General features: G+C 40.7%; 1 protein-coding gene across 1 annotated transcript; it reads right to left on the bottom strand.

Moving 5' to 3' along the window:
- Nucleotides 1–26: 26 nt before the first annotated feature.
- tmc1 (transmembrane channel-like 1) lies at nt 27–25237 on the bottom strand. Its single transcript, XM_082169694.1, has 21 exons — nt 24147–25237; nt 19704–20137; nt 18975–18998; nt 18413–18893; nt 17330–17533; nt 17168–17258; nt 16989–17070; nt 16762–16868; nt 16533–16631; nt 9767–9909; nt 9481–9625; nt 4908–5102; nt 4645–4824; nt 4351–4503; nt 2653–2781; nt 2507–2574; nt 2162–2401; nt 1489–1614; nt 1318–1396; nt 848–941; nt 27–630 (listed from the first exon to the last, which is right to left on the bottom strand). The coding sequence occupies exons 2-21, from the start codon at nt 19738–19740 to the stop codon at nt 398–400; spliced, it is 2910 nt and encodes a 969-aa protein (XP_082025820.1). The 5' UTR covers nt 19741–20137; nt 24147–25237; the 3' UTR covers nt 27–397.
- Nucleotides 25238–25286: the final 49 nt, after the last annotated feature.

The following is a 25286-nucleotide window of genomic DNA, read 5'->3' as shown; positions in this document are numbered from 1 at the left end:
AGAATAACATATTACTCAAACAAATGTTTACTTTATCTGATGCATTTTAATAACTAGTTGTAATTGGCATGTAAACCAACAATCAAGAAGCATTTTTTCTAAAACTAAAAATATATATAAAACATGAGTCAAAATATGAAACAAAGCAAGAGATGAAGAGTTTGACCCCAGTTTGGCCAGTGTGTAACAAGAGCAGTCATTTCTCTTTCACAGAGACAAGACTTATCAATCTAGAGTTACATAGTCACCTTGAGCATAACTGAGACATTCATGACATGTGCGGCAGGCCTGGGCACAGTATTTATACAATATCAGCAAGAAATAAAATAAGTGTCATATAAGTGCCAAATGTTGTGTATGCAACATAGAGATTCACATCTATTTACATCTGTGCTATTTATCTCTTGTTTGAGTGAGAGTTTTTCTGTGGCTGATGTGGGTGACCTGGAAGATGTCCAGATGATGTGTGTCCCCGGGATGCAGGGGTTCTGGTAGTTGTGTGGGTCGCGGTGACGGGAGGTCCAGAGTTTTGAGTATGCTGACTCTGTGATGGGTGAATAAAGTGACCGTTCTGCCCAGCTTGTCTGTGATGCCCTGCTTCATCTAGGCTGCTGCTTTCTTCATTCACTCCTGAGAAAGAGGAGGCAGAGAGACCTTTCAACTGCTGTCTCAGAACAACACTGTTATACAGAAACAAGGGCATGTTGTTTTAATACTGTGGCCACCTGTTGCCCAAACACAGCACATTAACGCTTCAACATTAATGGAAAGTTTCCCTGCACTGGTTCCAAGACGCTGTCAAGTGCACTGACTGATGGGAGCTGTGACCCGTTCAATGTCCTCTCACCCAAATCGGAGGCGCTGTTGCTGCGTTGTTGCTCCAGTTCATTGGCTGCCTTTAAGGCTGCAAGTTTGTTCTTTTTCTTGTTTTCCTCATTTTGCTGTAAATGCAAAATTGGAGAATTCAGTGACATGACAATAAATGACAAGTAACAGTAGTGAGTAGATCTATGTCCAATTATAAAAATAAATTGAAATAATATAAAATATATTTAGGTCTATGTGAAATAATAATAACAATAACAATAATTAGTCATTATAATAATTATGATCTATTATCATTATTAATATTATCATCATTATTTATGATAACTCAATGTTAGTGCTTCCACCTAGTGGTAAGTTTACATAATATAATCATAGACAGTATGAATACAATCTGCTCATTTGGGTTAGTAAGAATTTTCATTTTGGGTGAACTATCCCTTTAACTGACATTTACTGTATTTGAACAGACATTTGGTCTTCCCAACTTACTGTTTGAAGTTTCTTTTTCAGCTCCATGTTTACCCTTTTGTATGTTTTAGAAGTGGACTGCAGATAATATATTGCAAGACTAAAATAACAGAAAAAACACCATTACACACATCTTTATAGAAGTACAGGGAAAACACATGGATGGATTTCATTTTAGACATTCCCACTTACACCAAGAGCAGAAGAAAGGGCAGCACCAGTCCGGGGTTCGAGGCATAGCTGAACACTTTACCGAACCAGGCAGGGAAGTCTGTCTCCAGGGTCTCCTGAATCACGTCAAACATGCGGTTTTTCCCACTGCAGAAAAAAATCCCTAGTTACAATAAGTAGCCAAGGCTAACAAACGAATAAGTAGATGGATTCAGCCTCGTCAACTGGCTCCCTGAGTCCCTGAGAGGGGGATTTATAAATAGTTTAATTCTTTTATAAATGTTTATGTTTATTTTTATCTTTTAATTTTAGTTTATTTATGTCGACTTTTAAAAAAAAACTCTTCATGTATTGTAGGCTAATGGTAACCGCATTTTGTGCGGATTTTAAGAAAAAGGATGTGAGAAAATTGTAGACTTGCACTCTGCTGCGCTCTAGTGTTAAAGATCCGGCATTGCAAGATTTGACTTGTTGGCAGACCACTTTTAAATTGTACTTTTGAAATAAATACATATAATACATATATGCATACAGAAATAACCCATTACTCTAAAGTCTAGTTATTTGTATTTATTCTTAATTTAAGCTTTCACCATACTGACCAATTTCTGAAACACTATTACTTAGTTCTTATGCTAAAAAGACCTTCTCCATAATCCCCACCATTTCTGATTCATAAATTAAAATTTAAAACCTGAAGGGTCCGCAGTCGAAGGAGGGGGGGATGGTGACAATGGTGTATATAGCAGGCAATGTAGAAAGGAAGAGGATGACCAGCAGCATGGCCATGTAGAAGTTATTGGAGCCTGAAGCTTTGAAGACCCGTTCCTGAGGCACATTACAGCACATCACCGCCCAACACTGCAGGTACATGGACACGTGAAGCCGTAGAAGATTTAATGCTGGAAGACATGGAGCGTAGAACGCCCCCATCCTGGTACACACACAGACAAATATTTGGTGCGATTTAGAGGTATAGCCTACAGGTTTCATTCGGAAAGAAAGAAAACATGCTACATAATATGGTGATATTTCTCACCAGATCATTCCCTGGTTGAAGATCAGCCCCAGAACATTCCCACTGACGTCAAACTCTGAATAGGACGGCTAATAAAGAAAGCACACTTCAGTTATAAATGAGAGGGAATCCCTGACACTGATTCTGCATGTGTTGTGGATACTCACAAAGCCAAACTCCAAATCCCAGCACCAGCAGTTGTTTAGGAATCGCACCAGTACGGCACGGAAGAAATCCCCAATAAGAAGAGTGATGTAAGTCGTCATTGTGTCAGAAATGATGAGACGAACAAACTCCTGTAGACGCAGAGGATGCTGATGTGATGATCTCTAACGACTTGGTGTAAAGCATCATAACATTCATTTAACACTTTATTTTAAAACTTTGTAGTTATCTTTTTTAGGATTTGTTCAAACATACACTCAATATTTGTAACTTTATGCTAACTATAAAATCGAATTAATGCCAAAGCATTTGTACTTGCTTTTCCATTTACCAAATTTCGTCTGAAAATAATGTTAATATTTTTCAATAATTTTAATGAAATGCTTATATTTACAAATATTATACTTACAGTACACTACCATTCAAAGTTTAAAGTCGGTAAAAAAAAAAAATATATGTTTATGAAAAAGTCTCTTATGCTCACCAAGACTGCATTTTTTTAATATAAAAAATACAGTAAAAACAGCATTTTGAAATATTATAATTTAAAATACCTCTTCTTTTTAAATATATATTAACCCTTTCCCCCCCAGCATTTTTGAAAAAAAGTTGTGCGCCAGCATTTTTGATAACTTTCACAAAAGTTTCAAGGCCCCCAGAATACTTGTTAATAATATCTGAACATGCAATATGACCTCTGCTTTTAAACAAACAAAAAAACTTTTATTCTAGCTTCATGCATTATTTTTTATCAAAACTTAAATGTGGGCAAGTTTCATTTTAAAAAAGCAAAAAAAAATTGCAAAAAGCTGAGATAATCGCGTTTTTGTCAAAGACTACGGTTTGGATCAGATTCAGAACCTGATGCATTGGCTGCATCCGAAATTGCATACTTAAAGTTAAAATGTCACTTGATCCTTTAGAAATCATTTCAGAAATCTGATTTGGGGCTGAAGAAACACATTGATAATAATTAGAAATGTTGTGCTGCTTGAAACCGTCATGTGTGTGTTTTTAAGGATTCTTGGATTAATAGAAAGTTCAAAAGAACAGCATTTATTTGAAATAGAAATCTTTTGTAACAATGTAAAAGTCTTTTACTGTCATGTTTGATAAATTTGATGTCTCATTGCTGAATAAAAGTATTAATTAGTTTTTAAAAAATGAAAGTGACCCCAAACTTTTGAACTGTAGTTTAACTCAATGTAAATGTGTCAAATGATTGAAATGTGTAAATCTTTAAAACAGGCTGAAATGTTTTTAAATTGTATAAGTCATTAATAGTAATCTCACCAGTGTCTTAGACTTATTTTTAGACTGCTGTGTAAATTTTCAATGTTAAAATACTTCGCCCTCTAACATTTCAATGTGCAATGAAGTAAACCGTTGCTGATTGATTAACAGAAGAAAAAAAAAGTGTAAACACTGTTGGTCTGTAGCACTTGAGCAGCCCAAAATAGCAGCATCACCTCAACAAATGGCGTGATTTTGGGTCAGGAGTGGGACTGCTTGTCTAAACAATTCAAGATGGGGTAGTGTTTGGGAAGTTTTTGCAAGTGTATACTACATTTTTCTCACTAAAGGTTGGGTTAGGACTAGGAGTTATACAATACTTTGTAATGCTGCTTTGGAATGTATTGTGTTCCAGTTGTACTGGAGTTTGGATTATGAAAAGAGCTTTAAGCACTCTTCCCCAGTACCTGTCCCACCATTGTCTCCCAGCAAGGCCCTCTTGGAACATCAGCAGGGTGCGCTGTGATCGGAGGAGCAGTCGAGTTGTCTGGCATAGTCCCGTTGTATAGGTTAGCCTGCCATATTGTCATATTCTTCTTCACAATCTCCTCTTCTGCCCTCTTGAAAATATGTGACAGTTAGGAGAATAAATGACCTTCATAAGAAGATGATTTAGCACAGATTCTGTGGCAGCTGGACAGAAATAGAAATACTGAAAATGGGACTGTGAGGGCTTTAGTCTTTGTTAAATGAAGCTCTACCTTTAGTTGGATGGCATCCATGAGAGCGATAATGAATGTGTAGAGGTTCCCCAGGAAAAGGGCGAATATGCGTCCCAGCTGCCACTGGAGGGCGATGCGTGGATGATAGTTCTCTAAAGTGCTGATTACATCAAACAGCATCGGACAGAACATTCCCAACAGAGACATCACCATGTTCACCTGAATGTATGTAAAACCATGCAAAATTCATTTTTATTGATTAACAAGAGGATTACCATTGTGCATTGTTACATGAGTCTGACCTCATTCCTCTCCCACCAGCCGTATTTCTCTAGTCCCTCCAGAGCGAACTTCTGAGACCTGCGTACTACAAAGTAGATCAAGTACCCACTCCCTGCCAGACAGCAGAGCACCAGGAAGTTGGCCAGCACTCTAAGGAATCTTGTTAGGTGGATGTTGTCATCTTTTCTGCTCTCTTGCTCCTCCACAATGGTCTCCTGTTAAAGTGCTGAATTTATTATGAAGCCAAGAGACGCCATATTAAAGGGGTCATATCATTCTTTTTTATTAGGCTATTGTTTATTTTGAATTAAATTTCAGTTTTGACAATATGGGACCTCTAAGACTTCTGTGTAAATGCTTTCTTTGGATGTGAAGGTATAGCAGGTATAGCCTAAGTTTCTGAACACTGAATAGCGTCATCGATGTAAATGTGGCATTTATTTGTTAATATACTCGTCTGTCTGATATGAAAGCCCATTTCAGAAAAAAATCATGTTTTGGTTAATCATAATTGGGCCATTCTATAGAATTGGTGCAAACTGCTGTCCCACAAACAAAAAACCCATTTAAAAAGAATTTAAGTATTCAAATTTGAGATGTTTACAAAGATCCTTAGATTATCTATTGAATCCCACAATAATATAAAAAATATCAGTAAGCTTAATATATATAAAATCATAATGTATTGGGTACTTTCAATTGGGAGGGGGCTGTCCTGAACCCTAACCAATAAATTTCAGCTTGTGAAAATGATATTGAGATGTTTTTCTTAAAAAAAAAAAAAAAATTTTTTTTTTTTTTTTTTTTTAAATCATGAAACTTTATGTAAAAAAAATGTGTCCCACATTTTCATGTCACTACCGAAACAGTGTGTGTTTTAGTCCATTGGCTGGGACTGATTTTAACCACACATTTTTTTATCAGGAAATATTCCTGTGTCCCTCTCTCTCATAGCCTCTCATTTATTGTAGATAGGTACCATCATGTTAAGGGAAATGTGTTCAAAAGTCTGAAAAACTGTGTAACTTTAAGGAACTTCTCTACCAAACACCTTTTTTCTGCAATTAAGCAAACTTTTTTGGGTGTAATTCCATAAAATGTAGTTTTTATGTGTGGACAACTGTTCAGAACTGTGCTAGGTAACCTTGTGCTGGTTATCACCTTTGAGCTAGGCTAAGTATCTCAAATTTGTCACTACCCAAACAGTCACTACCAAAACATGTGGTGAAGTTTCGGTTGTGATATCATGTTTTTTTTTGTTGTGTGTTATTTGATAAAATGTAGTTTTTGTGTGTGTACAACTGGTCAGAACTGTGCTAGTTAATAATGTGCTGATTAGCATCTTTGAGTTAGGCTCAAAAGTATCTAAAATTGTCACTACCGAAACAATCATAACCGAAACATGTCATCATTGTTTTGGTAGTGACAAAAGGGAACACATAATCATTTATTTGGGGGAAATAAACTAAATTTTAGTACAGTTATGCATATCATTAGTATCTTAGTATGTTTTATTAGTGTTTTAGTATGCAAGTTAAAATTCTGTAATGTGATGTGGTCGCTACCAAAGCATTACTGTAACTACTGAAAATGTACTGTCATGACCGAAACATGCATGTTTTGTCTAAAATAAAGTATATTTAATTATCAGCTAAGATTTTATTATAGTGTTTGGTTTAATGTATATTCAAACTAATGAATCCTTAACTTTGAAATCAGTTTGATTAATTTAATGCCTTTTAAAATGAAAGATTGGATTCAAAATACAACAAATCTTATAAATTACTCTTGAAATATTGTTAAAATTGTAATTGTTATTGATTTACCTGTGACATTTTTTTTTTTAAATAGCAAAAAATATATTTACAAGGTAGATGTAAACAAAATATGAATAGGCCATTGAGGCCAATAAAAACCTTCTTATTAAATTATTTATTATTGTGTTTCGGTAGTGACAAATTTGGGGAGAGGAAAAATATTCCAAAACTTTCTGAAAATACAATATGATAATTAACTGCACAATTACTAGAAATGTGTACCGTGGATATTATACAATTTGCATACATACAAAATTTGTGAAAAAAGTCCAAGACGTTTCCAACTCCAATTCTGAATTTCCAATTCTGTAGAATGGCCCAATTTTGAGATAAAAGAAGTTATGACATACTAAGTCATAATTATTAGATAATTTTTAATTACTAGATAAAAAGTCAAAGCTATGATATCATTATTATTATTATGTATTATGGAATAAAAAGTCATCATTATGATGTAACAGTTGTGTTGTTTTATCATCTCGCCGTAACCAGCACCCTAAATGATGAAGCTATCAAGGCCTGTTTTCGGAAGGGGGCAAACTTCGTCGATCCGAGGGAGCTCCCAGATCTTTCCGGTCTGGACTGGAGAGAGGCGCTCTCCATTTGTCTAGAGAGCTTCATCCCTCAGTACGCCGTTCCACAGCCTGATCTTCACGACGTTCCAGGGTCTCGTCCCGCCGAGACCGCCCTTCTTCACGTCATGCCTGACCAACCTGATCATCACGTCTTGCCTGCCGAGCCAGCGCATCACGTCAGCCCTGCCGAGCCTGCACTTCACGTCAGTCCTGCCGAGCCAGCGCATCACGTAATGCCCACCGAGCCAGAGACTGTACACGTAATGCCCGCCGAGCCAGAGACTGTACACGTAATGCCCGCCGAGCCAGAGACTGTACACGTAATGCCCGCCGAGCCAGAGACTGTACACGTAATGCCCGCCGAGCCAGAGACTGTAAACGTCATGCCCGCCGAGCCAGAGACTGTTGACGTCATACCCTTCTTCACCGCTGCCCTTCACGCGCTGGACCGTCCAGCCCAGAGACTTTTTCACCGCTGGTCCCGTCCAGCCCAGAGACTTTTTCACCGCTGGTCCCTTCCAGCCCAGAGATTCTTTCATCGCTGGTCCTGTCCAGCCCGGAGCCCGTCTTGACACCAGAGCCTGAATTCCCACCCAGCCTCCCTCTTCCACCTCCCTCCACCACTGCCTGGCAGCCCCTCTGCTCCTGTATCCACCTTTGCGGAGGTGGAGTCGCCGAGGATCTGCCTGCCACCAACTCCTTCAGGGTTGGTGGATCCCCGGTCTCTGCCTCAAACCTCCTCGAGCAGGACTCTGCTGCAGCCTGTCGGTCCATTACCTCCACCATGGCTCTTACCTCCCTCACCTCCGCCGTGGCCCATCAGCCCACCAGCTCTGCCGGGCTTCCTCGTCCCCCCCCGGTTCCACCTTGGTCCTTCCTCGCCCTGCCCTCGCCTTGGAACTTCTCTTCTCCGACTTCACCTCGTCACTCCGTCCCTCAGGCTCAGTTGGGCTCCTCACTTCCTCCGGCTCCGCTTTGGTCCCTCGTCGACCCCCCCTCGCCCCGGGACTACCCTCCTCCGGCTTCGCCTCGTCACTCCGTCCCTCACGCTCAGTTGGGCTCCTCACTCCCTCCGGCTCGCCTTGGTCCCTCGTCAACCCGCCCTCGCCCTAGGACTACCCTACTCCGGTTTCGCTTCGTCACTCCGTCCCTCGGGCTCAGTTGGGCTCCTCACTCCCTCCGGCTACACCTGGGTCCTCGGTCACTCCAGCTTCGCCATGGCCCTCTGGATCCCCACCTACGCCTCGGTCGCCATCCGTGTCACCATGTCCCACCAAGTCCCTCTGCTCCACCCCCGTCAGTCACCCCCCTGGTGTCGTCATCCCTACCTCCACCATGGCTCCTCCCTCCGTCTGCTCCGCCCTGGCTGCCAGCGCTGCCTGCTCTGTCTGCTCCGCCCTGGTCTCTCTCTCCCTCTGCAGTTGGTCCCTGCACGGCACGAGGACGCGCCTACCGGGAGGGGGGAGTACTGTAACAGTTGTGTTCCTGTTTAGTCTTATTAGTCACATTTCTTTTGTTTTCCCGCCACTTATCCGTTGCCATGTCTACCATCATTAGTTCATCATCATCACCTGTGTCTTGTCTATGTAACCTCGTTACAAGTGTGTGTGTGTATCCTGCCTGTTTGTATCGCTGAAGTTATATTTGTAAGTAAACACTTTGTATTGGAGCCTTATGCCTTCCTCATCTTCTTCTGCCTACACACACCTCATATGACAAATGTCGAAATTATGACAAAAAGTCGAAATTATTTGATAAAAAGTCATCAATATAACATCAGTGTCAAGTAAATTTTCACATAATTTCATTTTTTTTATAATTTCATATTTTTGTCATAGTTATGACTTTTTACATAATGTTAACTAATGTCATAATTTATAACTCAGTCATAATTAGAATTCTGTTCTCATAATTGTGACATTTTATGTCATGATTATGATTTTCCAAGCATTTTCTTATGTGGTGGAATGGGCTTTCATAGGGTCTTACATCAGAAATCCCAAAATAGCCATTTTTGCAGCTCCTTGTCAGTTCATAGTCTTTTTTTAAATGCATTACAGCTTTGAAACTTACAGAATCTTTTTATGGTATATCAAGTTCTTTTTTTAGATAATTTTCATTCCCATTATAAGACTCCTCTATTATGGACAACATGGACTTGGGCCCAGCACAAGGGGGAAATCAAATAAAAATAAACACACCTTAAAGCTTGTGGTGATGGAGGCAAACTTGTTGTCTGCTGTCTCAGGATTTCCAATGAGGTAATCCCAGCTAGTAAACGTCTTCCAACTGAAATTAAAGCTGGTGTCATCTCCGCCACCTTCTTCATTTGCATTGCGGGCCATACTGTTCGGTAAGAGTGTGGAAATCATTAAAGAAATGTTTTGTGTATGAACTAAGAGGCAGAAATGTGCTTATTGATACACTCAACATATAAAGGTTTCTGATATAGACAGTAAGACTATACAATAGATTGTCATCACTCACGTCCTGATTACCACCATGTAGCTATATGCCACTGTGCCCACTCCCACCAGGAAGTAGGAGAGGGGCATGCGGAACTTGAGCCACCCAATGGCCCGCTGGCTGTTGTAGTAGCCATAGAAGAGGACAGAGTACTTAGCATAGCCCTGAAAAAAAAAGAAAAGTACTGGACTAAGATGCAAGAGAAATTATGTACTTGGATGGTGAGGTATTTACACTATATTGTTCAAAAATTTGAGTCTGTATGTCACGGATCCACTCAGCACACCTCAGCCAGCGTCAACTCAACACACCTGGTCTCGATCACACTCACCCGAATTCTGATTATCTGCACCTGCAACTCATCACTTCACATGCCACGCTCACTCTGGATATAAACCCCAGTCACACCACAGTTCACTGTCCGGTCTCGTCTTCAGATGTCTGTGACTCCCCAGCGTTATTCCCAAGTGTCTCTGTGATCCCGCAAGTAGTGATGGCAAAATGAGGCTTCCTGAACCACTGATACCTCGCAGGCCATTGCTTCAGCCAAAGGTTCATTACTCGAAGCTTCATTCAGCATTGCTCACTAGTGACACCTAGCTACTGTGCAAAGAAATAGCAGACAAATTCATTCATTCTGAACCAGTGTGTGTTTCTGTTGAGCCCAGACAGGGCAGGATTCCCTCTTTCTTGCTGGCTCCATTACCAGGAAAAAGGAAGAGTCACAAAAAGCAAACAAATCCAAAAGGACAATCCAAATAAAAAAATCCAGAGCAATCCAAATAATCGTATCTAATTAATATCACAAGACTATAATATAGCTAAGCCTACTATAATTAATAATAACAATATACTATAACTATTCTAACCTGATAATGTAATAATATACAGCCCTAACACATATGACACAATAACGACAACGACAATGACAATGATAGTTATTTAACTCTCTATGACTCTTTAACACTACTACATCTGCTTTTTACTACTGCTGACAACACCCACAAGGTGGCGCGAGTTTCGAACCGCCTTTTATCCAGAAGCGACACTCAGACCGAACCGATGACGTATCCACACAAACCGAGGCCTCGTTTGTCATCAGTCACGTGATTTTCACGTTAACAACACAAGCCTCGAATCGCGGCTTCATCTGGCACGCCCATTTTTTCTCGACACAAGCTCCGACGCCTCGGTTCAAATGTCACATCACTACCCGCAAGTATTCTCAAGTTCAGACTTTCCATAACTCTCTGTGTGTTCTCTGTCTGTATTCAGTGATCAGCTATTACTGTACCTGGACAACCTCAAGATCAAGACCCGTTCTGTTTGTCTCCACCAGCGAAGCTTCCTGAATCCCAGCTCATTGCCCTGAGTGACTATATCTGTTCCATGCATACTAAAGACTCTAAGTTCAACGTTATATTCCCTGAGTTTGACCTTTTGTGCTTCCTTGCTATCCGGAGCTGCATACAGTGTCTAAATAAACCTTTGTTACCATTATCTCTGTGTCCTCGTCCATACAGTGGTGTGACAGAAGACCGGACCACACACAATGCAGGCTCCCACGGCTTCCGGAATCTCCGCTTCATCCATCGAAACCTCTCAGAGTACCCCTGTGCACGCAGCCGTCACCCAACAACCTACACTTCAAGAAACACTAAGGGAATTCCGTCATACTCTTCTGAACTACCGACCTGCCTCAGTAAGTCCCATGGCCAAACCTGCAAATTACTCGGGCGACGGAGAGTGCAAAGGATTTCTGCTACAGTGCAAGCTTTATATGGAGGTAAACGCTGCTCAGTTCATTTCTGAAAAAGCCAAAATTGCTTTCATAATTTCCCTGCTCACAGGTCGAGCGTTGAACTGGGCTCAAGCTCTCTGGGATTCCGATGCACCTGCATTACAGTCTTTTGACGGGTTCCTAAATCATTTCAGTACTGTGTTTTCTCAATCATCCAATGCCATATCGATTCCCGATCAGTTGTTTCGCCTACGACAAGGCAATTCCTCTGTTTCAGATTATGCTCTGAGGTTTCGGACGATCGCTGCAAGCAGCGGATGGAATGAGATTGCCTTGATGACAGCCTATCGTCAAGGACTCAACTCTGACATCTGTTTACAACTGGCCATTTATGATGACACCATCGGGATTGAAAAACTTATCCAACGCTCAATTCTCATAGCCCAACACCGCACTGCTTGCTTCCAAAATCCCTCTGCACGACCCCCTCGCCTCTCCGAGCCCGTAAACCCTCCAGTACCAGAGCCAATGGAACTCGACTCAGGACGACTAACCACAACAGAACGTAATCGACGTCGTACCAATAATCTGTGTTTCTACTGTGGAGCTTCTGAACACTACCGTGCTGAATGTCCCGTTCGTCCCAGTCGTTCGGCGGTGAGTACAGTTGAACTGCCATTTCCTGTATCAAACCTGAAGCAAACTCCAGTATTACTTACCTACCGAAAACATTCTGTTCCAGCGAAAGCTCTGATTGACTCTGGTGCAGCGGGGAATTTCATCTCAGCCTCTCTGCTCAACCGGTTACAAGCCCGCTGTCGTCGCTTGAGTCATCCATTGAGTATTCACTCCATTCTGGGCAAACCTCTCAGTAACAGAAGTATTCTTCACTGCAGTCCCGAGTTACAACTTTCCATCGGGTGCTTACATCAGGAAAGATGTTCATTACTGGTACTGGAGGGCTCCACATCTGATATCGTCCTGGGACGCCCTTAGCTTAACCAGCACTCGCCGGACATCTGCTGGACATCTGGAGAGGTACGCCAATGGAGTAATTATTGCAAATTGCATTGTTTACGTCCCATCAAGAAGAACTCAACGGCCCCGTCCTTGTCCACTTCTCCTGCTATCCTGGGTTCAACCTCCATCGAGAGTCCGGCCACAGATGTAGCTCCCAAGATTCCACCAGAATACCGGGCGTTCCAGGACGTGTTTAGCAAGCAACTCGCCACCACTCTTCCACCTCATCGGCCATGGGACTGCGCAATCGACCTGCTGCCTGGGGCCACACTACCGCATGGGAAGGTTTACCCATTGTCCATCCCGGAGCAGAAGGCCATGGAGGAGTACGTGGAGGAAGCTCTACGTCAAGGATACATTCGACCATCCACGTCCCCTGCCGCTTCAAGCTTCTTCGTTGGAAAAAAAGATGGAGGACTCCGTCCATGTATTGATTATCGCATCCTTAACGCAGCCACAGTCAAGTACAGATATCCGTTACCACTGGTGCCCTCTGCTCTTGAGCAACTCCGTTCGGCGAAAATCTTCACCAAACTCGACTTGAAGTGCATACAACCTGGTTCGTATCCGCGAAGGAGACGAGTGGAAGACGGCCTTCATCACTCCTGCGGGGCACTACGAATATCGGGTTATGCCCTTCGGCCTGTCCAACAGTCCAGCGATCTTCCAGGGCTTCATGAATGAAATCTTCCGAGACATGCTCCACCGGTTTGTGATCATCTACATTGATGATATCTTGATTTACTCCTCCAACCTCGATGAACACATCCTTCAGGTTAAGAAAGTGCTAAAACGCCTCCGTGAGTACCAGCTATACCTGAAGTTAGAAAAATGCGAATTCCATCGTGAATCCATGCACTTCCTGGGGTATGTGATCCGTCCAGATGGCATCTCCATGGATCAAAGTAAAGTGGAGGCTGTAATCAATTGGCCTAAGCCTCAAACTCTGAAAGAGCTGCAACGCTTCCTCGGCTTTGCCAATTTCTATCGCCGGTTCATCCGCGACTACAGTAAGATCTGCGCTCCAGTGACATCCATGGTGAAGAAGGGTATCAAGCGGCTAACCTGGTCTACAGAGGCGTGTCAAGCCTTTGAAACTCTCAAAGAAGCCTTCAGTTCTGCTCCTATGCTGAGTCATCCAGATCCCGAACTACCATTCCTAGTGGAAGTGGACGCCTCCACCAACGGAGTTGGAGCAGTTCTATCTCAGCGGCAGGGGACCCCTTCACGACTTCATCCATGCGCCTTCTTTTCACGGAAGTTGTCCCCGGCGGAGCAGAATTACGATGTCGGTAACCGAGAACTCCTGGCCATTAAGTTGGCTCTAGAGGAATGGAGACACTGGTTGGAGGGAGCCAATCATCCGTTCCAAGTGATTACAGATCACCGCAACCTTGAGTATCTCCGGGAAGCCAAGAGATTAAATCCTCGCCAGGCTAGGTGGGCTCTCTTCTTCACACGCTTTAACTTCACGGTTACTTATCGCCCCGGTTCCAAGAATCTCAAAGCAGACGCCCTGTCACGTCTATATCAACCTGAGTCCTCCACAGAGATCAACGAAACCATCCTCCCTCCAACTATGATTGTCAGCCCCATCCAGTGGAATATCGACAAACTCATAGCCGACGCCACCGTTACCGAACCTGCTCCGCCGGGAGGTCCTGAGGGGAAGATTTTTGTACCCACCAATCTCCGTCTTCCCCTCATGGACTCCGTACACACCTCTCCGGGATCTGGACACCCAGGCAGTCAACAAACCCTCTCACTCCTTCAACAACGCTACTGGTGGCCCAGCATGGCTCAGGATACCTCCCGATATGTGCAGGGATGCACCGCTTGTGCTATGACCAAAGTACCCCGACGTCTTCCCGAAGGGAAGCTCATGCCACTGCCTCTTCCAAATAGACCCTGGTCCCATCTAGCCGTGGATTTCGTCACCGATCTACCATCGTCCGACTCCAAGACCTGCATTCTAGTGGTCGTGGACAGATTTTCCAAGTCCTGTAAATTGATTTCCCTCTCTGGCCTTCCCACAGCCTTCAAGACAGCAGAAATGTTGTTTACCGAAATCTTCCGCCATTTCGGAATACCAGAGGATATTGTCTCGGACCGGGGACCACAGTTCATATCAAGAGTCTGGAAATCTTTCTTCAAACTTCTGGGGGTATCGGTCAGCTTGACGTCGGGGTACCATCCACAGTCTAACGGCCAAGCAGAACGTAAGATTCAGGAGATCGGGAGGTACCTGAGGACCTACTGCCATGAAGCTCAGGACCGCTGGAACCAGTACCTCCCATGGGCAGAGTATGCCCAGAACTCCCTGCGCCAGACATCCACCGGACTGACGCCGTTCCAGTGCGTTCTAGGGTATCAACCACCTCTGTTCCCTTGGACAGGAGAACCATCGGACGTTCCAGCGGTCCAACACTGGTTCACCGAGAGTGAGAGGGTCTGGGACTCAGCCCATGTCCATCTTCAGGGGGCAGTCCGGAGGTTCCAACAGCAGGCCGACGCACGTCGTAGAGCCACACCCCACTATACTCCTGGCCAGCTGGTGTGGCTCTCCACCAGGGATATTCGCCTCCGGCTGCCCTCTCGTAAGCTGAGTCCCAGGTTCATAGGTCCATTTGCGATACTGAGGCAGGTCAATGAAGGCACGTATCGACTCGCACTACCCCGTCACTACAGGATTGCACCCACTTTCCACGTGTCACTGCTAAAACCTTACACTGCACCTCTCTCTCCCCCTTCCACAGAAGCTGACGCTGGTGATGTGCCTCCTCCTCCAGTGGACCCCACTGACGAAGCCGTGTATCAGGTCCACGCCATTCTGGATTCCCGACGACAGGGGGGCCAACTGCAGTATCTTGTGGACTGGGAGGGGTTCGGACCGGAGGAGCGCTGTTGGGTACACCGGGATGACATCTTAGACCCCACGCTCCTCCAGGACTTCCACCGTGAACACCCGGATCGTCCAGCCCCTCGTCCTAGGGGTCGCCCTCGTCGTCGGGGCATACGGCCCTCAGGAGCTGGCCGTGGAGGAGGGGGTACTGTCACGGATCCACTCAGCACACCTCAGCCAGCGTCAACTCAACACACCTGGTCTCGATCACACTCACCCGAATTCTGATTATCTGCACCTGCAACTCATCACTTCACATGCCACGCTCACTCTGGATATAAACCCCAGTCACACCACAGTTCACTGTCCGGTCTCGTCTTCAGACGTCTGTGACTCCCCAGCGTTATTCCCAAGTGTCTCTGTGATCCCGCAAGTATTCTCAAGTTCAGACTTTCCATAACTCTCTGTGTGTTCTCTGTCTGTATTCAGTGATCAGCTATTACCTGGACAACCTCAAGATCAAGACCCGTTCTGTTTGTCTCCACCAGCGAAGCTTCCTGAATCCCAGCTCATTGCCCTGAGTGACTATATCTGTTCCATGCATACTAAAGACTCTAAGTTCAACGTTATATTCCCTGAGTTTGACCTTTTGTGCTTCCTTGCTATCCGGAGCTGCATACAGTGTCTAAATAAACCTTTGTTACCATTATCTCTGTGTCCTCGTCCATACAGTGGTGTGACACTGTAAGAGTAAAATATTAAATATTCATATAATGTAAAATAAATGTTTTTCTATTTTAATATATATTTAAATTGTAATTTATTAATGTGTTGGTAAAGCTGAATTTTCACCATCATTACTCAAGTCCTCAGTGTCACATGATCCTTCAGAAATCATTCTAATATGCTGAGTTTGTGCTCAAGAAACATCTCTTATTATTATCGATGTTGAAAGATTGATAATAGATTTAATAGATAATAGATTTTTGACAGGATTTTTCTTTTTGATGAATAGAAAGTCCAAAAGAACAGCATTTATTTTTAAATATAATTTTTGTAACAATGTAATCTCACTTTTAATCAATTTAATGCATCCTTGCAGACTATAAAATTATTAATTTCTTTTGGAAAAAAAATCATACTGAATTTTAGAATGGTAGTATATAATCATATAGACTCTTTACCCCAAAATCCCATAAGACTGCAAAATTCATGGCACTGGCCTCTTCCACTCTGGGCACTGTCTTTCTGGGTAAACTGCCATACGGTTTCCCCATAAGAGCCTGGAAAGTGAATACATTCATAGACTGATACATTTAAGAATGAGCTAGTTACATTGAAGGAAATAATGTGGTGTTCTTTACTAATATCTTATATAATTTTAAATTTTGCAAGATTTAATATATTTCTCACCTCTGGAACCATCACCAGCCCAAACGTCAATCCAAATAAAATCATATTGATGCCATACATCCACCTTAGAAATATGAAGTAAGAAGCAACTGATGAGCCAAAATGGCCTGTAAGGAGATAAAAAATAAGTTTGTAAATGAGAAAAGATAAGGGAGGGAAATGCAAAAAAAGGAAGTAGAAAAAAACAGCAGGAGAGAGAAGTAAGCTCAAACTAAAACGCGTCACACTTTCTATTTCCTTTATCTTCATCTCCCACGGGATGCATGCAGTCTTGAAGTTCTCAAAGTCGCGCTGAAACTTCATCCATTTCTGAAATCAAAGTAAAAAAGAAAAATGATGATCACTCTGAAGCTGTAGAAGGAGATCTCCAGCTCCATTAGTTTCATAATGACAGTCATCTCCTCACCTTCATCATCATGACCTTGTAGGCATAGAGCTTTCTGCCTTTGCCCTTTCCTAAAGCCCCTTCATATTTCTCCACAAACTCCTGTGACTCCCTGAGACAGAACACAAATTGCTGGCATTTTGAAGGCGGGTGTACATACACATAAAAACAGCAGTGACGTACCTAAGGATAACTAGTTTTTTCCTCATGGGCCAGGGCTTTCCTCTCAGTGTGGCGATTAGCTTTTTCCTTTCGTCCACAGCTTCTTTTAACTTTTCCAGCTCCTCTGGGGTCAGAGACCCCAAAACTCCCACTGGCGGATTGTCCTTTGACTCCGAGTCAGAGTCGGACTGAGATTCTGACTCAGATTTAGACTCAGACTCTGAGCTGGGAAGGAGAAATGGAAGCAGTTATGCTGAGCGAGACTCAAACGTCTGAGACCACAAATGGGATGCTTGCTATTTTGTATTTTTCAAATTCAATACAACATATCCAATACAAATGACATCCATAGCAAAACCATCTCAGAGAAAAGTTGAATTGAAAATTTTACATGAATTTCAGAATTGTAATAAATCTTCATTTTGCTTTAGTGCAAAATGTTATAATAATAAAACAATATAAAATAAAAACAGCTTAATATTATATTATTTCCTTAACATCATTGAAAAAATATTCTAACAAGCTAAAAAATACTTTAAAAAACGTATTTAAACAAACTTTTCAGGTTTCTATTAAAAAAGACTCCATATGGTCCATCGTGTGCATAGTTTGACAGAAGTTAGTGGTTATATATTTATTGATCTTAGGGATGCACTATATATTGGCCATCATATCGGTATCTGCGTTTATTTTTAATGCTATCGTTATCGGCCCAGTAAGAAAATTTGGCCGATATCTTAAAGCCAATAAATAACGGATTATTCTCCTTCACCTGCGACACTTGAGATGCGCACTGTTCACCATTAAGGTTTTTGAATTGCTTGAAATATGATTGGAATGACTTCAAAAAGGAAACGTGCAGCGCAAGTCTATCATATAGGCTTGGGCTACATAAAATTATTATGAGAACATTATAATTGTGTGCTTGGGACATGGATGTAATGATGAGACTTCTGTTTTTGTAATCAGGCTCTCAAAAATTATATAAAAATTTGGACCAATATATGGATTTGAATTATCTGTTATCGGTATCGACCAAAATGTTCATATCGGTGCATCCCAAATTGATTTACTAAAATGATTCGCAAAATAAAACAAACTTACATCGTTTCTGGTCTCTTTATTTGCTTTTTCTTTTTCTTTTCCTTCAAGGGCATGTCTTGACAATCTTTGTGTTTTGTCTTTCCATGCTTTGCATCGTCCTCCTCATTTGCATGCTTCTTTCTCTTTTTCTTCACATCTTTTTCCTTCTCATCCTCCAGCTTCAATGTCTTAGTTCTTTCATTTTTAATGTTCTTTTTCTCCTTTCTGGATTCTTCCTCAGCCTCCTCTGCATCTGCATTCTTTCTTCTTTGCTTTCTTCCATGTTTTTCACCCTCTTTCCTTGCTGTTTTGTGCCGTTTATCGTGCTTCTTCTCTGCTCTTTTAATGCCCGCCTCAGTTGTTCTATTCTCTGAAGCTCTTCTGCTAACTTCACTATTTCTCACTCTCCTCCGCTTGCCATCTCGTGTTGCCTGCTTCTCTTTACCTCCCTCAAAATTTTCCTCCACTTCTACATAGTAAAGGCTGAATTCATTGTCCTTCCCTACAAAAAAAAGGTTTGTACGTAGATTAACATACAGCACAAAATAAAAACATGCATACAGAAAGCAGTCAACCTTCCTACCTTCATCCTCCACCTCAATGCTCACTGTAAAGGCAAACAAATAAGAAAAAAGTAAAAATAATGGACATAAGTTCCAGACATTGTTTAGAAGACATTGTTAAGTCCTGAAAGGTCAGACATGTAGGGTTCCCAGCAGCTGTTCAGCGTCTGTTGTGTTTGACCACAGTGTAACCAGACCGGTAAGTGCTGACCGGGTCATTACATGCTTAGCTGTGTTGCACAATAGACACAATGGTGCTTTTCATCTTCAGTGTCAATGCAAACTGTCCTCTTACATGGGGTCAAAGGTCAAAAGAATGAAAGTAATGTTCACATACACATACTTAAAGTTCACATTTTCTGCATGACCATCTTGGTATTTAGCACAGCTGAAATACATGATTACGTCAATAGGTTTTCATCAAAATGAAAATAAGGCATAAAATATAAATTGCCTTTTAAGTAACTAAACATTTCAAATAATTTGATCAGAATAAAAAATCATTATCAGATTTTTAAATATTGAGACAGACTGTGTAAAGGAAAAGACAGTATGTCTTTGCTAAGCTGCTAATCTCTGCATACAATGTTACATTAGTTTTTATTATTTATAACAAAAATTACAATGAATAAATTGAAATTATAAATCAGTTGTTAGTTGTGGCTTAACACTGATAAACACAAACATCACATGTTTAAAAATGGTGTTAAAAATATATCAAATACACAGAAAGTAATAATCATCTTTACCGTCACTTTCAGATGCGATGAGTTTATGCCGTGGCATCCTCCTCTTGAGTGGCCTTTACTCTGTGACCTCGCGTGTGTGTGTCCATGCATACAGGAGAGAGAGTGAGTGAGAGTGAGAGTGAAAGTGTGTGTGTGTGTGTGTGCGCGCGCGCGCGTGTGTGTGTGTGCGTGTGTGAGTGATGATGATGATGATGATGATGTAGCATTGGACCATGGCCTGATTGAATAGAACCTGGAGGGTGATGAGTACCGTGCATGAAGAGTTCACTTTTTACTAGCATTCAGCGACCTCTCCCAGGAACAATAACCAGTCGAAACTCTAGAGCCTCTCAATTTCACCCCTTTGAATTATTCAACAGAATTATGACTCTTTTTTCAAAAAGAAAGGATACACAGTACCAAGCCAAAATAGATGATGATGGTCTAATGACTGACTATAGAAAGATCGAAGAGGCAGATAACAGAAGTTTAGTGCCACAGGGTCAGTGTGAGCTGTAGTGCAAAACGTATACATAAAACTTACTTAAATACTGCTTCGGTTTGCAGGAAATAGTACAATCGTTTTACAAATAACATACTTAAGATGTTAAGGAATGACTTTCATGTAGGAAAGTAAGATTTTAGAAATTCATGTTGTAAAAGACTTTTAAAAAATACATACATAATATACATGGACAGCTGACATGACATAATGTTTTCACTCCTTACTGAAAAAATCTACTTTCTGAATATATCTCAATTTTATTATGCAAAGAAATATGGAAGTATATTTCTCAGTATATGCCCACAGTGTTTTATGGGACATTCATTTTTTGTTAAAAATCATTAAAACACATCTGGCATGAAGTCATAGAAGACGTGTCTACATTTGATTCATAAAAAAATATGGTGTTGTTTGTTAGTTGTTAGTTAATGCATTAGGTAACATTAACTAATGGGGCCTTAGTGTAAAGTGTTACCAAAATAATTTAAAATGGTCCCCAACGTTTCCTGATTTTGAGGCAGGCAGTTTTTTTCTGCTACACCTTCTGAATTTGACTTGGGACTAAATGCTAAAATGTTCAAATAAAATACCCCCCTCAGTTTAAATTGTCCTGCAGTGTGAAACTCTGAAACGATGCAGTGCTACTGTATATCAAACAGCGTACAGTATCTGGCTGGCACATTAGAACCAAAGCTGTCATACAGACTAAAAACAGAAAGTCTGGAAGTGTCTGTGGAGAAATTAATAAGAAGATAGATTTTACTCATATATGCCTGAGGTGTCCTGTGGAATAATGCTCCACAGAACAGTAGACGCATGGAAATATTAGAGGTATGGAAAAGGAGGAAAAAGAGCTCTATAAATAAATCTTGATATGCTGCCATATTTAGCTGAATCTTATTAAGGTTGTCTATCTTTATCTTTCTTATATTGTGCCTAAATTATCTCAACAATATTGAATAAAGGAATTAGACAGATAGAAAGAAAAAAGAAAGAACAGAACAGAACAATACTAAACACTAAACAGAACAGATTATACTGAGACCAGAAGGCAGTGGTACCTTATGGTTCATTGGGACGCTAATACTAATCAATGGCGGGGATCAACCAGTAATTTGGAGTTTACTGATAGAATCTTATTATTATTACATCCTTAAAATAGGGATTTCACCTATTTCTCTTTTCTAACTAATGTAAAGACGATGTTCAGTGCATGTGATAGATATAGCTAACAAATAAGTGAGGTCTTTCTCCAAATCACTGAATCAAACACCGTGGATTCCTTCATTGCTGTTACACAGCCTGACCACCTGATGTCACTAAAGATAAACGTTTGAGGCTGTTCTGTTGAAATGAATGAGCTGTCTGGGGGAATTCAGATGATGTCAGGCTACATTGAATTTGGAATTTTCAGTGTTTGACCCATTTCTGATGCACATTACCCACCTAGTCAGCAGATATTTACATTTACACAGTGTATTCGTGCATATTGTGTCAATATCTGTGCGTGAGTGTCTACCTCAGTATTTGTCTGTTCGCCCTGCAGAGAGCTAGATTGTTTTCCTCGGCTAAGTTTAGCAGCACCGTTTGGGGATTCCATCTTCGGAGGATTGACACAGGCTGTAACTGTATTCTGAGCATGTCTCCTTCTCTCCCCCTCATTCCCTCAGCCACTGGCACACCTTTGATAAGAGAAACAGAGAAACGTTCCTCTTTTCCCAATCATGTCTTAAGAAAAAGGTTTTTCATATACTTTAACAGTATTTGACCAAACCTACAGTACGTGTACAGTACTGTACAAATAATGCTCAAAAGACACCATAAAGAGCTATTTAGCGTCAATAGACGCGTGACTAAAACTATGAGCTGGCAGCTTTTATTTGTGGAATGACTCTGTTATGAGTCACATACAGTGTCTCTTTTTTTAATGTTGTCATCAGAACCACCCTCAGGTGATCATGTGAGCCGACGCTGCTGTTCTGCATTCCATTACTCTGAAGAATCCTATAGTCAGGATATTTAATAGCATGGGTGGATGAAGGTTTATATTTATAGAAGAGCCGGTGCCCTGTTACTCTCACGTTTTCATTCAGGTCGTATTCTCAGTACTGCATGTCCAGGAAAAGAAAAGAGTAGCCTACCCACTGGAAAGATGATTCATTTCTATTTTGCACTCTTCGTTGTTCATTTGCTCAAGGTACAGGACGAAACTTGTGATTGGGAAATTGTAGATCCTGTGATTAAATATGGATGAGTGTACTAGAACATGAAGAAAACTTTCTAGCATTACATACTTCATGTTTGTTTACATCACATTGGTGATAGAGGACTAAACGTATTCACACTCACGGCTGCTGACTGGTTTGTACTGCACTCAGACAGTTTTCCTCTGATTGTTTGTTCATTTAACTTTAAAAAAAAAAAATTAAACAGAACCAATACATTAATAAAGCTGTAAAATTCATAATTATAACATGATTCAATAGCCTTTGACTGAAGACTATCATTCTGTGATGGATTTATTTATTTATTTATTTAAGTGCTGGAAGATGTCAAATTATGCATAGATGTGATTGCTGAAGACATTTTAAAAATGTTGATAGTTACAAGCAGGGTCACTTTTATATAAAATAGTAGAATAAATACACTTATACTGAATAAACACACTTATACTGTAAAGAACTGTCAGAATATTGGGTACTTTTGAGCAACTGAACAACAAATCTCCCTTGAGGAAGAAGAGCCAAAGTAAAAGCATACTTGAAACAACTACAAGGGCAGGAAGAAGCTGTCAAAATAAAGTGGAGCAACTGACAGGTAAATCAAGGCTGGTTTAAACAGCGCATTTTATGGATTTAAATTCTGTCATTCTAGAATACTGGCAATGTGTTATTACCTCATTTCAGTGTTTTTTAGACATACTGTTAAAGTTTTGATTTACATTGATATTAATATCAATAATAATATTGAATTTGTTGTTAATTTGATTTCTATTTTAAGTTTTAGTCATTTGTTATGTGTTTTTTTTATTTTTATATATAATCTAGGCTATAAATCTAATATCTAGTTTTTATTAAGATATTTTGTATTTAAGATTTATTTAGAAATTTAGCCTTGGCAACTAGCTGAAATGAAATGTTTAAACTTTATATTTATTTTATTTCAAATAACAAAAATGTTTTTTTATGGTTTTAGTTAAGCATCATAACTCATAGTTTTCTATCGTTCCATATAGTAAAGTATTTTGTTTAAAAATGTAGCCTATTGTCTAACCAGGTTTCATTCATGACATGAAGAATAAGCGGTGTGTGTGTGTATATGTGTTTCTTTGGAGATAATCCCATATACGTTCATTAGATCATCATTGCCTTAAGGTGAAGACACACTTAGTGTTTATGAGTGTGAGGATGTTCAGAGTGTTTATCTGATCCTGATGCTGTTATGGGCCAACACAAGTAAGCCAATGGCACCAGCAGCTGTTACAACTCAACTTTATGACACGGTTGGCAACCTAACAAACACTTTATGGCACAAGAGGTTACTTAAATCACTGTACACTATAACAAAACATTTCATGTGAGTGTTATTTTTGTTTCAACTCTGTATTCAGTCATTTTGGAGCTTATCACTTAAAAGCATAAATAGACGGAAGGAAGGACAATTACCTTACTGTACAACTAAATATCTAAATATACAATATCTTTTTGTCCACCATTTTCCACGAATGATTAAAAAACACATATCTAATTTATTTCCCACAGCCAAGAATGGTATCCAAATGCAAAACTACTTCCACTTAAATGGCTCATAAAAAGAGCAGTTATATTATGTAAATAAGGAAAACATTATATTATATTATATATAAGGTGGATATCTTGAAAACTTCTGCGAAATGTAAATGCAGTGAGGTTCTGTGTGCTTAAGGATGCATGCAGATAAGACAGCATTTACACATTTACCTTGCACTGAAGAGAGTGACCTACTGTCCTACTGTTATCTATGCATTGTGGTAAAAATGCAAAAATCACATGTTTGTTTGCCTTGTTCTCACGTTTGACATGAGCTTGATCTCTACTTCAGCCCTGACACACCAAAAACATCAGTTTAAAGGAAAAACATGCTGTAGATTAAGCCACTCCCCTGTACAGCATATTGGCACACACAGCAAATGCATCCAGACACACACAGACACGGTGTGACAAACCAAACTTAAACTAGTTCAGGCAGGTTTATTTCCCCTATATTTGCAGCTTTTAAACTCGTCCCCCTCCTCCACCTCAAACTGTTCTTTTCACAAACAACCATGCGGCTTCTGCCTTTGCTCATGTGCAAAGCCACCCTCAGGACACACTGAGTTGGGTTACACTGAAAAGAATCTCCCTCACACCAATGCTCATGGGTTCATGCAGTTCACATGTTCACATGAGTGTTTGCTGACTGACACCTGGGTATGTGTGTATTGAAAAACACGAGAGCTGTCAGCATCTCCAGGAACAGAAGTAACAAAATGAATGAACTTCTTTGAAATAAGATTTCCAGAACGGACAGTGTAAACATATTTTTTTACACAGGCTGCTCTGAACAGGCCTTAAACTTCACTGTTGTCCTGACAGAGAGTATATATCTAATTATATCTAATTCATTTCCCTCTTATCAATTTATCTATCTACATTTATATTTACTTACAAACTAATTTTCATAACATTGTTTCTGCAATTGTAATTCCTATGTGAATGCGTTTCTGACACCTGGCAACATTAACCAGTCTGTGTAAATGCACCACTTCAGATGCAGTTCCTGTGCCACCTTTGCAATGTAAAGATGGCATCAGAGTGTCAACACATGCCAAATGTTGTAGTGCCAACAACAAAATTGGTCACTGATAAATGTGGAAAGTACCAAATAAAAATGAGAATATATGTATTAGACAACATGTAACTGTTAAATCAATGTCATGAGTCTGTTGTTGACTTTGCCGGTGTCTTCAGAGACTTTGTCGGTGTCTTCAGACTTGGGAGACTTTCATCAGGAAGGTTTGAATTCGTCATCAGTGAGTGTAGGTGGCAAAGGCAAACCTTAAAGAGGATTGTGCCCCTCTT

The sequence above is a fragment of the Leuciscus leuciscus genome (assembly GCF_965113295.1).
Source record: "Leuciscus leuciscus genome assembly, chromosome: 5".
NCBI classification, from domain to species: domain Eukaryota; kingdom Metazoa; phylum Chordata; class Actinopteri; order Cypriniformes; family Leuciscidae; genus Leuciscus; species Leuciscus leuciscus.
This window is presented reverse-complemented; position numbering and strand designations above follow the sequence as displayed.